Source organism: Nicotiana tabacum, chromosome 24 (assembly GCF_000715075.1).
Source record: "Nicotiana tabacum cultivar K326 chromosome 24, ASM71507v2, whole genome shotgun sequence".
In the NCBI taxonomy this organism is placed as follows: Eukaryota; Viridiplantae; Streptophyta; class Magnoliopsida; order Solanales; family Solanaceae; genus Nicotiana; species Nicotiana tabacum.
In genome coordinates, this window is record NC_134103.1 from 17,585,998 (window position 1) to 17,598,432 (window position 12,435).

Here is a 12,435-nt window from a genome sequence, read left to right on the forward strand (position 1 = left end):
ATTTTTAAATTTGAAAATAATTCAACTTTAAACTCTTCATTTTACTCATTTTACCCTTAATGAGAAGTTTTTATAGCCACACAAATATCATGGTCCCACAAAGCTTTTACCCCTTAAACTTTTAAGATCACAAGTTTCAAAAATTTTCTTTTACCCCTTAAATTTTTAAGATCATAAGTTTCACAAATTCCGCGCCGAGTCAAACTACGACATCTAAATTGAAACGTAGGGAACATTTCTTTTTAGGGTTAAAGAGGGTATCTTCTCCTCTTCCCTTATCCTACTCATCCCCATTAGTTGATGAAAGAGCATCAATTTCCACATCCATTGATTTAAAAAATTAAGTTTGTCTTTGCTTTGGAGTCTTTGGACCAAAAATCAAAACTCGTGCTTTCAATTCTTTGGCATAAAAATCTTCTGTTTTATTGACTTTTCAAATTTAGCTGCTCCACTAATTTAAGTGCAAAGATTCTTCCAAAGTAGAAGAACGAGAACAAATAAAGCTAAAAGGCATGTCTCAAGTGTCAATTAAAGAAACGATTAGAGTTTGATTAGTCATTATTTGAAGTTGACAACGTGCAATTAAGGTTTAAATCTAATCTTAATAGGTTATTGTAAACTAAAACGACATGAATCTAACATCCTACTGTTAGGCAAACTTTTCCAAAAGATGTAATTTCTCAACTTTTTAATTAACTTTTAGGGACATTCCCTAAAAGGTAGGAGAAGAAAGTTTAGCTGAGATCAATGTAATTAAGGAGAAATTATTTATGCAAAAAGGTCTTTTTATTGATTGTATAAACAAGCAAAAAGTTGTCGATAAAGGTATATTTTTAGCTGTTCGATCCTAAAAATAATAACCGATAAAATATATATTTTTTATCTATATGTATATTATATATATATTTTATATATTTTTACTAGTAAATACAAATCGATCGATAGTTCAATTTTATATTTTATCCAAACTCATAGTATATATTAAAATTGTAAATTTTGGATGGCAACACTAACAACACAAGTAAGGACAAGGTAATCTCTTGGTTTCAGTACACTACTTTATTGACTCAATTTTCTATTTTCCACTCACTCAAGTGGAAAGATTTTAAAATTTTGAAGACAATGACACCACACAAGTTAGGCATGCGTCAACTAAATTTCGATTAGAATTTGATTAGTCACAGTTTGATGTTAAAAACTTGCAATTTAGGCAAAAGCTTAAATAAACAAGTTTTGTACAAAACAGTATAAGCAAACTTCGAAAACATGCTAGACTGTTAATTATAAATATTATTTTTGGTACAAATACAAACTTACATTATGAAAACTACATAACAAATGAAAAATTATTTTAAAAGATTTACTCAAACAAGTTTTCATAAAAAATCTATATAACCCAAACTCACCATCTTTTTGCTTTTTTCCTTTACTTGTAAGCCGTCCGTTTGGTGTTGACTTCACTAAATTAAATTAAAGTAAAGTATACTAAAGAATTAATCATTTTGCATTATAATTATTGTACTTCCTTCCACGTCTTATAGTCAACAGATACACAGAACCTAGGATTCATGATTAGAAACGTTGAAAATGACCATAATTACGGGAGAGGAACCTAAATGTGGTTATTTTAGACTCAAATAATTAAAATGTGTGGGAAAAAAATTTGGTGACCATTTTATATATAACGTCATTTTAAAGGGTGTTATAACTTAACGATCGTTTGCCCAATTAAGTATAACGCCCTCCTATTCTCACTTCTGACACGAATGACAATAGTTCAAAAACTATCACTTTACACTCTAAAAGGCTCTCTCTCTCTCTCTCTCTCTCTCTCTCTCTCTCTATATATATATATATATATATATATATATATATAATATGTGTGTGTGTGAATAATTCTTTTGTGTTTAACTGACATAACAATAGTTCAATTGGGTATAGCGCCCTTATTTAATGTGTTATACCTCAAATAATTATACCCCGGACTGATTTTTGCATTATTTAAAGAGGTTAAGGATTTTGTATAAATCCATTCATAAATATTCTCAAGTTTTTTAAAATTTTATTTGTTAAGTTGTTTTGCATTTTGTTATTTCATACATTTTTTGTTGATCATAAAAGATTTTTTCCATATTTAAAGATGAAATGGTGAAAAAAGGTCAACGTTATACATGATTCAATGATATACTATTGCAAATTTTAACATACTATTACTAATTACCATAGTATTTATTTATATTAAGCAAACATTATTATACAGACATAAGAAATAGTTTGATTTTTTTTAATCGTATTGCATAGAAATTAATGAAAGATTTTAATAAAGTTTCATATTAAATAAAATTTCTGTGAATAGCAATAAATTATTTTATATCTATTCATTAAAATAATATAATTAATAGTATATTAATATATTATATTTTTTGATATAATAAATAATAAGAATTAATTTTTACATAAAATACACATACATAACACTAGGTATTTGAAATGAAGTGATAATAACTGATATTACTTAACATCACTGGAGACAATATTTTCACAATAACATCTGATAAATACAACTTTATAAATATTTAAAACATCATATTATGTTTATTTTTTTCGCTATCTATAAAAAAATTTACTATTAACATCAAATACCTAATCCATGTTCACCGCACCAATAATTCATAATACTGTGCATAAGTTAATCGCAGGAAATATGTAGTACGTATAATTATGCATAAATGTAGATCCTGACAATAAATAAATACTTACAAGGTCAGACAAAGCATGTAACATAAATTATTTATTGTGAGAATTATATTTTTATGTATTATTATTAAGGTGGAGATAAAATTGTGAATAATTTAATAATACAAATTTGAAAAGTTATTTGTTTTGATATTACTGTTCAATTAATTATTAATGGTGACACATAAATAATTAAGTATGTAAATACATTTTTAGCATTTCTTATACATATGAATCATTATTGCAATGTCAATTAGTATATGAAAAATGATTTGAGCTAATGTATTTTTATTATGTTTAATATTATTAGTTCATTTGAAAAACTTCTCTTAATAATGAAATATTGTTTAACGTAAGCCATGTATGTATATAACTAATGATAACAAAAATAATAAATGCATGTCATATAGCAAGTACCATGTAAAATGAAAAAAATATTTATTTTAAAAATAAAAAAGAAATAAATACTAATATTGATGAAAAAATAATATTATACATGAAATAAAAATATCATAAAAATGCTAGTAATTAAACTAGTTAGTTAAGCCCAGAAGAATTATTGGTGGGCCCACATAATATATATAGAGAGAGTCTTTCAAAAAGGCTTTATACATATAACATCTTTCAAAAAAACTTTATACATATAGCGCCTTTTAAAAAGGCGCTATACTTAACTGGGCAAACGACCGTTAAGGTATATCGCCCTTTAAAAGGGTGTTTATATATAAAATGATCACCAAATTCTTTTTCCACATATTTTGGTTCTTTAAATCCAAAAGAACCACATTTTGGTTCCGAACTCACTATGGGAGCTTCTAACATAATTGGTCGTTCGGCCAAAAAGTATATCACTCGCTAGCCCATTGTTTTACATTATAACGTGTAGCCAAAAATAAATAACATATGCTAACCAACAATTAGTTTTTGAGAGGCCCTTTGTCCCTTCTTCACTCTCTAGTCCTTCATGTAAAACTCAACAAAAATTAATCTCCACCTCCTAAAATGTGAAATCTAAATGTTAAGACCCGCAAGCAGTTGGCGAACTAAAAAATACAAATATGTTTTTCTCTGAAGGGGTGAAAGTTTGCTCCTTTCAATGTTTGTGAGAACCTCTTTTCTTTGTTCAGTTCACTGTTGGGTTTCTTCTTCTCCTCCTCTTTTTATTGAGGTATTTTTTCAATTTCGCTAGTTGAATAACTAGTCTTTCTTTGTTTTTCATGGGTTTCCGTCATTTTTTTAACTGAGATTAATGACAGATCTACGTGTTTGGTGCTTAATTCTTTGGGTTTGGCTCATAATATGGTGGTTTCTTATCTTGGCCATGCGGGTTTGAATAAAAGAAAGCTTGTGTTTGGTCTGGTCTGTTTAGGGTTGGTTATACTTGAATTTGGGTGTTAGCAGCATGGATGGTAAAGAAATATTTTTTAAATCTGGAAATGAAATAAATTTTCTGTTTTAAATTGGAATTAATTTATATTTTGAAATGCTTTTGTTCCAAAAATATTCTTTCTTTTAAATCTCCAAAACAAAGGAAAGCATAGCACTATCAATACCTAACATAGAAAAATCAAAGGACCTAGAACTCTTCCTCATGATGACCTTAGCCATTGTCAATCACTATCAGTACATACAAATCTCTTTCTCTTTTTTTTGCTCACCGAAAATGACCCAAAGACTAAAAAATTCTCATGGTTAAAATTGTATAATGAATGTATATACATTGTATAGTTAGTGTATACTTTATAAAAACTCTAAGTGTATACAAATACACATACACTAAATATGAATTTATTATATATGAGATACACTAATTATACATCTTATATACAAAGAAGAAGAAGAAGAAGAAGAAGAAGAAGAAGAAGAAGAAGAAGAAGAAGAAGAAGAAGAAGAAGAAAATAGCAGCAATAACTACCTGTAGAAATACACTTTATCCTTCACTTCTTCACAACAAATGCACATAAATTCATCCCAAAAGAATCATGGAGTTCCAACCTCCAAAATGGCCAGAAAAATACCATTAAATGACCAACAACATTTATACTGTATAAATAATATATATAAATTGTATAACCATACATATATACCTATTATATAACATATATACATTATATATACATTTGTGAGGTTGCTACAAAGAAGTCGGAGCCATGAACATACACTAACAACACATTAGGGATATACTAAAATATAGAGGATGCACTTTATATATATAATTTATACAATGTAATAGTATATATACAAATTTTATACATTTTATAATAGTTTATATATAATTTTTATAATATACACTGAAAAATACAGGATACACTTATATACAAAATTTATACAATGTAATAGTGTATATATAATTTTTATATATTGTAAAACATTATATATATAATTTTTATAATAACATTATTATACAGAATGTAATTATATACATATAACAATGCATATATAAGTTTTATACACTGTGTATATAAAACTTTTATATGAAATTTGGTATCTTCCAAACACCATTAAAATATATATCACCACCAATACCCATTTCAAAAGATCTGTACTTATAAAATATCATTAGGACCCGAAAACGAAGATGATGAAGAAGAAGCAAACATTTGTACATAATAATAAGAAGAAGCAAAATTATTGCATTTCTTCATTTTTTTAAAGTAGCAGCTCAAACTTACAAAATGAATCAATAAGAAAAGAAATGATTATAAGGAAAGGGGATGATGTTCAATGATTTGTGCTAGTGGAAAAATCTTATACAAGTGTCTTTGTAAAAACCACTTGCTAACTACTAAGTAACCAAAAAAAATATAAATTGTCAATAAATTGGACCTAAAAGCTATTCGGATTAATAAGAAAAATTTGGGCTAATAAAATTTTTAAAGGGCCATAGAGCGTCATTTTCTCTAACTACGGTCGTAGTTGTTGCTCTGAGCTTGACTCATGTATTAAGTTAAACAATTTTTAAAAATAAGCATTTACAATAGGGTTTAGACTTTAGAGTCACAAACAAAAAGTAATACTCCTACCAGATTATGATACTCCACTCTATTTAAAATTCTAATTCACCTCTGACTTTTCTCTAAGTACATTTGTCTTTAATATTTTGACAACTGTAATGACTTCTATATTGTCCGAAGAGTGCATCAGTAAACTTCTAAAACAACTCTCGAGTCTTCTTTTCTCTTTTCCCTTCCACATCTTCCTCCTTTTTAAGAATTTAGTCACCAACTGCTTAAATTAAAAATAATCGGCGAATATAAAATATATATATATATATATATATATATATATATATATATATATATATATATATATATATATATCAGTTAAGAAAAATAAACACTAAATCCAACTAACTATTTGTGTAAAGATATGTTTTTTTCTTAAAACACTAGAAAATCCACAAGTGCAATGTTAAGAAACATAATAGTTTGATCTGAACTTTTATTCTATCCCAACATTTGGACAAGTAGACTGATGTACATATTAAATGTGATTAAATATAAGGAATAGAGGGAAAGAAGAAAAAGTCAACTCTAAGGGGGAAAGAAAGAGAGAGAGAGAGAGAGAGAAAGAGAGAGAGAGAGAGGATAGACAAAATAAATTAAGAAAACTGATATAGGGGCATTCCGAGAATTGAACTCGGGACCTCTCGCACCCTAAGCGAGAATCATACCACTAGACCAAATGCCCTTGCTGATACTGCAGATTAGTTAATTCATTTTCAAACATTACTGACACTGTAATCTTGGTCATTCCAACAGATTACCTGTCCTCATTTTTCAGATTATTAGCCAATGTTTCACATAAAAACTTACTTGCACTCAACTTTAAAGGGTATAAGTATTTCTTACACTGTCAATAAATTAAACTAAGTCTTTCTTCACTGTCTGACCATTAAAGCTCCCAATTAATATTTAATATTTTTCATATGATATAAGTACTCGGTTTTGACCATTCACAATTACGTGGAGTGACACAAGCAAATAGCATATCAAGAATGTAGTAGAGTTTTCCTGTTCAAAGAGCGGTATAAACTTGATGCCAAGCATTACAGAATAGAACATACAAATAAACCAATATATTGTATCATTCTCCGTGTGATGTACCAGAAAAAATCTACTTTCAAGCTTCAACAAATGAGCTTAAGCAGTACACCCCCTAAGACTCCTGGTGTGGTACAACCTCTTGCAAAAAGTTTCCAAGTAGCCTTTGGTCAAGAACCATGTTGGGCACCTGAAATCATATTTTTGTAAGCACAAAGTACTATAAGCTCAAGAAAGGGGATTAGTGGAGATAAATCTAATTAGAAAATGAGCCTTGCCTTGTTACCAAAGAAGATCTTGGAGTTGTTGGCTATAGCTTCAATGAATCGCAGCTCTAGAAATTCTGGAGTAAGCTTCAGCTTGTTCGCTTCTGCTTCTCTCATTGTTCTGAAAAATCCCAGATATGGTTAGTATACTCTTCAAGGGGAGAATCTATCTACTCTCTGACAGGAGCTGTGTTTTAATAACAGTAGTATCCGAGCTACTTTACGTGACCTCAACTATCCCACCCAGTACCCAGTACCTCCCACTACCTCCCACTACCACAGATACTGCATAACTCTACCCACCGAGGCTTAGGCATATAGAAAGAAAAAGCCTAGTGCTTTTTGCCTCTGCCGAGTTTTGACCCTGGTAGTCTCATGGTTTTGATCCCACTTCATTGATCGCTAGGCCTCATCCTTAGGTGCTCTATGCCATAAACTATACAGGAGATAAGTTTAGAGAATTCACCGATAGTAAGCTGCATCTGACAGGCTCTTTTCACGAGCTAGGTACATTGAATTCGCAATTTCCTCTTGTTTCCTTGCACTATCTTTTTCCATCAACTTCTGTTCCATCTGGATCTTACTAACATGAGCATTTCTTTCAGCTTCACTAATTGCTATTTTTTTCTGCGTCTCTGCTTCCTTCTCAGCAACTCTCTGTCTCTCTACTGCAATCAAGACCTGTAACACATCATTGATGCATGGATGGGTTACCAATTAAGTCACTGTTAATCCAAGCCCTGAGCAACAATGGCACATTGTGAAATACATTGATTGTCAGTATTAAACAGCTGCTATTATGATGATAGGTTGAGAGAAACGTCCACTCATCAACCAGACCTTTTATGCATGTACTTTGACACAATAACGCAAAGACATATCTTGAAGTCCTTTTCTTTCCAATACACCAAACCTTCAGTTCAGCCAAAGATAAGACAAAAAGAAAATGTAGAGTTCTCCACTTAATACCTTGGTGCGCTCCTGTTCCATGTTCTCAAAATTTCGTCTTATGCTTTCTGGGATGGAAGGTTTTGTAATACGCACACTGAGAATCTCAATACCGGGAGCATATCGTGTGCAATCGGCCTGAAGAGCATCTTTCATTTTTTCATCGATCTGAAAATGTTTTGGCAGGCACCTCGTCAAGACTAATTAACAATAACATCGGCTAAATCAACTTTATGAATTTTCGTTTTAGAACCGATGTAAGTACAACCATATTTCTCTTAAGGCTTATCACGGAGTTTAAGCATGAAAAAAGAGCATGTCTAAGTGAGAAAAGCATGACTCAGCAGGTTAAAACCAGAACAGTTAGAAGACAGCTTAATCCTTACGCCAGCCAGGGAAATTCACAAACGTGACAACTTGTGGATGCAATGTTACTGGATGCATTGAGCAGCACAAACACCAGAAAGAAACAAAAAAGGCATAATTCATAAATGTTGACTACAGAAACTGGCAGACCAATATGTCTATAGAGGCCAAGAAGATTCTTACCTGATCAAACATGTCAATATAAACTTGTTGAAGGCTGTGACCACTGCAGAACTGATTGATCTCATGGTGGATCTTGTCATATATCCATGTATTATCATAATTGACCCCATAATTCAGTAGAGTATCATACACGTGGTCCTTACGAAGGCGGTTAACGACCTGAAAGCACATGAAACGAACAAGATGAACAATGCATTCCCGCATATAGCATAACTACAAGGCAGATGGTTTACTTCTATTTTGTCAAAGTTGATCATCACGCCTCCTTTGGTCCCACAAGGAATATCCCTAACCTGCATTAGCACATGATCCACAGCCATCACTCACCTTATTCTTCATTAGGTTTGTATAACTTAAAAACCATATTCGCTAGAAATTGAGAATCTCAAAAACTTTGAGATGAGAAACCTTAAAAAGATAAAACAAAAGAGAAAAAAATGTTACCAAATCTGTTTGAAGAGTAACTTGAATGGGTTCAAACTGAGTTATAAAGGGCAGTTTCAAATGAAAACCTGCACACTCAAACATACATGTTTGATCAACAATAAGGATCTACCCCAAGAAAATGCAAATGATCAGCTAGATAAAGCACCAAATATAACCTGGATCAGTTATTGTATTCAAAAGGGCACCTCCTCTCCAATAGACTCCAACATGACCTTCCGGCACTTGATGTAAAATGGATAAACTATTATTTAATGTTGACATTGAAGGAGCCACTATCTGCAAATGATTTTAAGATGTCCCAGTTATACGTTTAAAAAAGAAAGAAAGAAGAAGAAGAAGAAGATATCTCGCTATAATAAATCATATCCCCAACAAGCAAGTCGCATATCCCCAAATTAAGTCCTATTACCAAGTTACTCAATAGCATAAATGCAATACAAATTGAGGATCATTTACCGAAGCATTAGACTATTGCCAATATTTCAGTGCCAACCAATTGGCAGGTGAAATCCAAGGCAGTTATATCTTCTTTATTTATTTTTTTGGGAATGTCCAAGACAGTTACATCTAAAAACAATCAAACAAAAAAGTTTTACCAGAAAGGCGACTTTTTTTTGTGTGTGGTGACCAATGATAAACACTAGAGAAACACGACGACTAATCCTTGAACATTTAAACAAAATCGAACCCAGTCAAAACTGAGAAGCAGCACACCAGGTGCTGAGCATTCACGCAACAGACCTTTATCCTGTAGGCAAATGTTGTCTTAAATAACCAACTCAATCATAATTACTCTAAATGTGTGCAAACAATTATGATGTAATGAAGACAGCTTCCATTAAGTTGATTAAAACAGCAGCTTATATACCCTGAATACATTGAATCATTGAGAGGAGTGTCCTCCCCTTACTGCATTAGCTAGGTAACTCCTTTTCCTAATTATGAAATCAAAGGGGGCATTGCTAATAGCATCTGATGAATAGTACACCCCTAATGCCATTAAGCTCCACTTTTACAATAGCATAGAAGATGTAGCATGTAACAATGGATATATGACTGCCCCAATCCCAGGAATATCAGAAATTGTATGTGACAGCTAGTAGGAGGAATGTAGGTAAAACTCTCATGCTTGTACAAAAGGGTTCCGGTGAGCTGTTAATAATCATTCTTAAAGTTAATAGTAATAATTACTGACAGGAGGACAATGAAGATCAGATTTGATGAACGATCATTTCTCCATCTATATATCTAAAGGGAAGTAACAGTCCCAAAGGGAACTGAAGTTCAATCATCTAACCATTTCTTTTTATGAAGTGCCAATAATCTATCCATATATTTTTAAGTCACAAGAATGGCAGGCAAGTTATAAATATCAAGCCAATGTAATCTGATATATTCAATGAAACGATCACTCAAGCTACCAACCTCTGCTAGATCTGTTACGTAACAGAGTTCGGTTATGGATTACCTCTAAAGATGTCAGTAAAGCTCCTATGGTAATATACTTTTTGCTGCAGAAGCAAGAATTTGGAAATTTTTTACCAAGAACTATTAGGAAATAAATTTATTGACCATAAGGTTGTTGCACAAGAAAACTATCATTATTTTAATACTTTGAACATTTATAAGACATAGTACTTTTTAGAATAAAATAAAAAAGTATCTGGAAGAATATGACAGTAAACTAACACCAAATGCTTTGAAGAATAAACGTTAAATGCTTGTATATCAACAGAATTTCTTTAGCTAAATATCAGTCTACTCTAACTATCTTTTACCATAAAAAGTAGTCCAGTTTAAATGATTACATCTAAAACAGGGTCTTAAACTGGATTGAACTTAAGTAGATAATCCCATTAGAGTGAAAGGCCACTCTCAGTATATATCAAGAATCACTATGTAAAACACTTGAATAACTGTGGTGATTGGACCGAGGGCACGCACCTTGACTATTTCGAGGGCACTGTATCTTCTACCAGTTCATGGACCCCGGTCTTCCGTGGTGTTTATTCCAACTTTATGGACCGTCATGCCAAACCCTTGGGTGCTACACCTCTAGTACTTTTTTGATGAAGACCCTCTAGTACTTCTATAGCTCAATCAAACACCCTACCCTAATTTATCTTTCTTTTACCCTATAAACAATTCAATCAAAGCCATTACATCCCCAACAGGGTCTTAGATTGGTCTTCACTTAAGTAGATAATCCACTTAAACAGAAAAAGCCCATCCTAAAAATCAAAGAATGGTTTAAACTAAAAAATCCACTCTATAGTGGTCAACGCAATTATCAAACATAATGAATATATTGAAGCCTTAGCATGGTGGTTTATCAAGCACCTGGTGCATATACGATACATGTACTAAACACAATTATCAAGCATTATTCACTCTACATTTTTATCGCAAATTAATAATAGGAACAAAAAATAAAATAGGCAGAATCAAAACTAAGAAAATGAAACAAAAATAAGAAACTATAGATAATTTACATGCAATTTATTGATAATTTAGGGATTAAGATTAGTTCACCAATACGAAAATGGCGATGAAGGACACAAGCACGGTGAGAATGGGAGTAAAGTCTCCACCACCAGCTCCGGCGCCGGCGCCGGGCCTTGGGATTTGGGGAGCACCTTGTTGTCTCTGCTGTTGTTGTGCATCCATGGCGAATTTTGTTTTCTTAGCACTCAAGTTTGTTTTGAATATGTGTATTAAGTCTTAAATAAATAAGTTTTTTTTTTCTAGATTAGAGTAAACGGAAGTAAGATGGATAAAGTTCGGGCTTGGATTTTGGGCGGGCCTTGACTTTGGAAGTTCGACGAGCTTTCGTGGTAGAATGAAGGAATCATTTCCGAATTGAAGCCCAACAGAAAGCTGAATTTAGATGACGTTTGGAAACTGGGAAAAAGGAAAGGAAATAGAGAGGAAAATGGTATGATATATAGGGTGTTTCGGAAAAATAAAATTAGCGGTTTTATCATTTATTTTTTCTTATTTAGTTGATGAGTGAAAATTTTTGAAAAAAATATTTTTTTAGTGTTTAGTTAAAGAGCAGAAAATATTTTTTAGGAAAATAATTTTTTATGTTACTCTCCTCCCCTTCTTTCCCCCATGTCCCTATGTTTAATGTGCTTTCCCCTCCCCCCCCCTCCCGCCTAAATACACAATATTTTTATTATTCTATTTTCTTTAAAAATTTAATTATTCTTTTAAAAATTCGTACAAACCAAAGGAACTAATATGTTGATTTACTTTTTTACGCAAAAATAATGTTGAAAATTGTGCTCCATAACTAAAAAAAATACTCTTTTTCGGTTAAAAAGAAAGTACTATTTCTATAACATGAAAATAAAGTACTCATTTTGTTGAAATAACAGAAAATATTTTTCTACATAATGAAAAGAAAATACACTTTTTGTTGAAACAAAAGAAAATACTTTTTA

At 31.5% G+C, this 12,435-nt stretch overlaps 1 protein-coding gene and 1 non-coding gene across 2 annotated transcripts; both read right to left on the minus strand.

Annotated features, from left to right (window-relative positions):
* Window positions 1–6,354: 6,354 nt before the first annotated feature.
* Window positions 6,355–6,426, minus strand: TRNAP-AGG (transfer RNA proline (anticodon AGG)). The gene has a single exon. It is a non-coding gene; the product is annotated as a tRNA-Pro (tRNA).
* A 271-nt stretch (window positions 6,427–6,697) lies between these two features.
* Window positions 6,698–11,845, minus strand: LOC107785002 (uncharacterized). The gene is made up of 9 exons (XM_016606221.2): window positions 11,522–11,845; window positions 9,145–9,265; window positions 8,987–9,054; window positions 8,776–8,835; window positions 8,543–8,701; window positions 8,015–8,161; window positions 7,512–7,726; window positions 7,058–7,166; window positions 6,698–6,969 (listed from the first exon to the last, which is right to left on the minus strand). The coding sequence occupies exons 1-9, from the start codon at window positions 11,654–11,656 to the stop codon at window positions 6,895–6,897; spliced, it is 1,089 nt and encodes a 362-aa protein (XP_016461707.1). The 5' UTR covers window positions 11,657–11,845; the 3' UTR covers window positions 6,698–6,894.
* Between the last annotated feature and the right edge of the window lie 590 nt (window positions 11,846–12,435).

Excerpts from the sequence above, each read along its gene's own strand:
- LOC107785002 (XM_016606221.2), bottom strand. The coding sequence starts at position 11,656 with ATGGATGCACAACAACAGCAGAGACAACAAGGTGCTCCCCAAATCCCA. Across the intron at positions 9,266-11,521 it reads TCATCGCCATTTTCGTATTG|ATAGTGGCTCCTTCAATGTC; the intron begins GTGAACTAATCT and ends AATCATTTGCAG. Across the intron at positions 7,167-7,511 it reads TCAGATGCAGCTTACTATCG|AACAATGAGAGAAGCAGAAG; the intron begins GTGAATTCTCTA and ends GGGATTTTTCAG.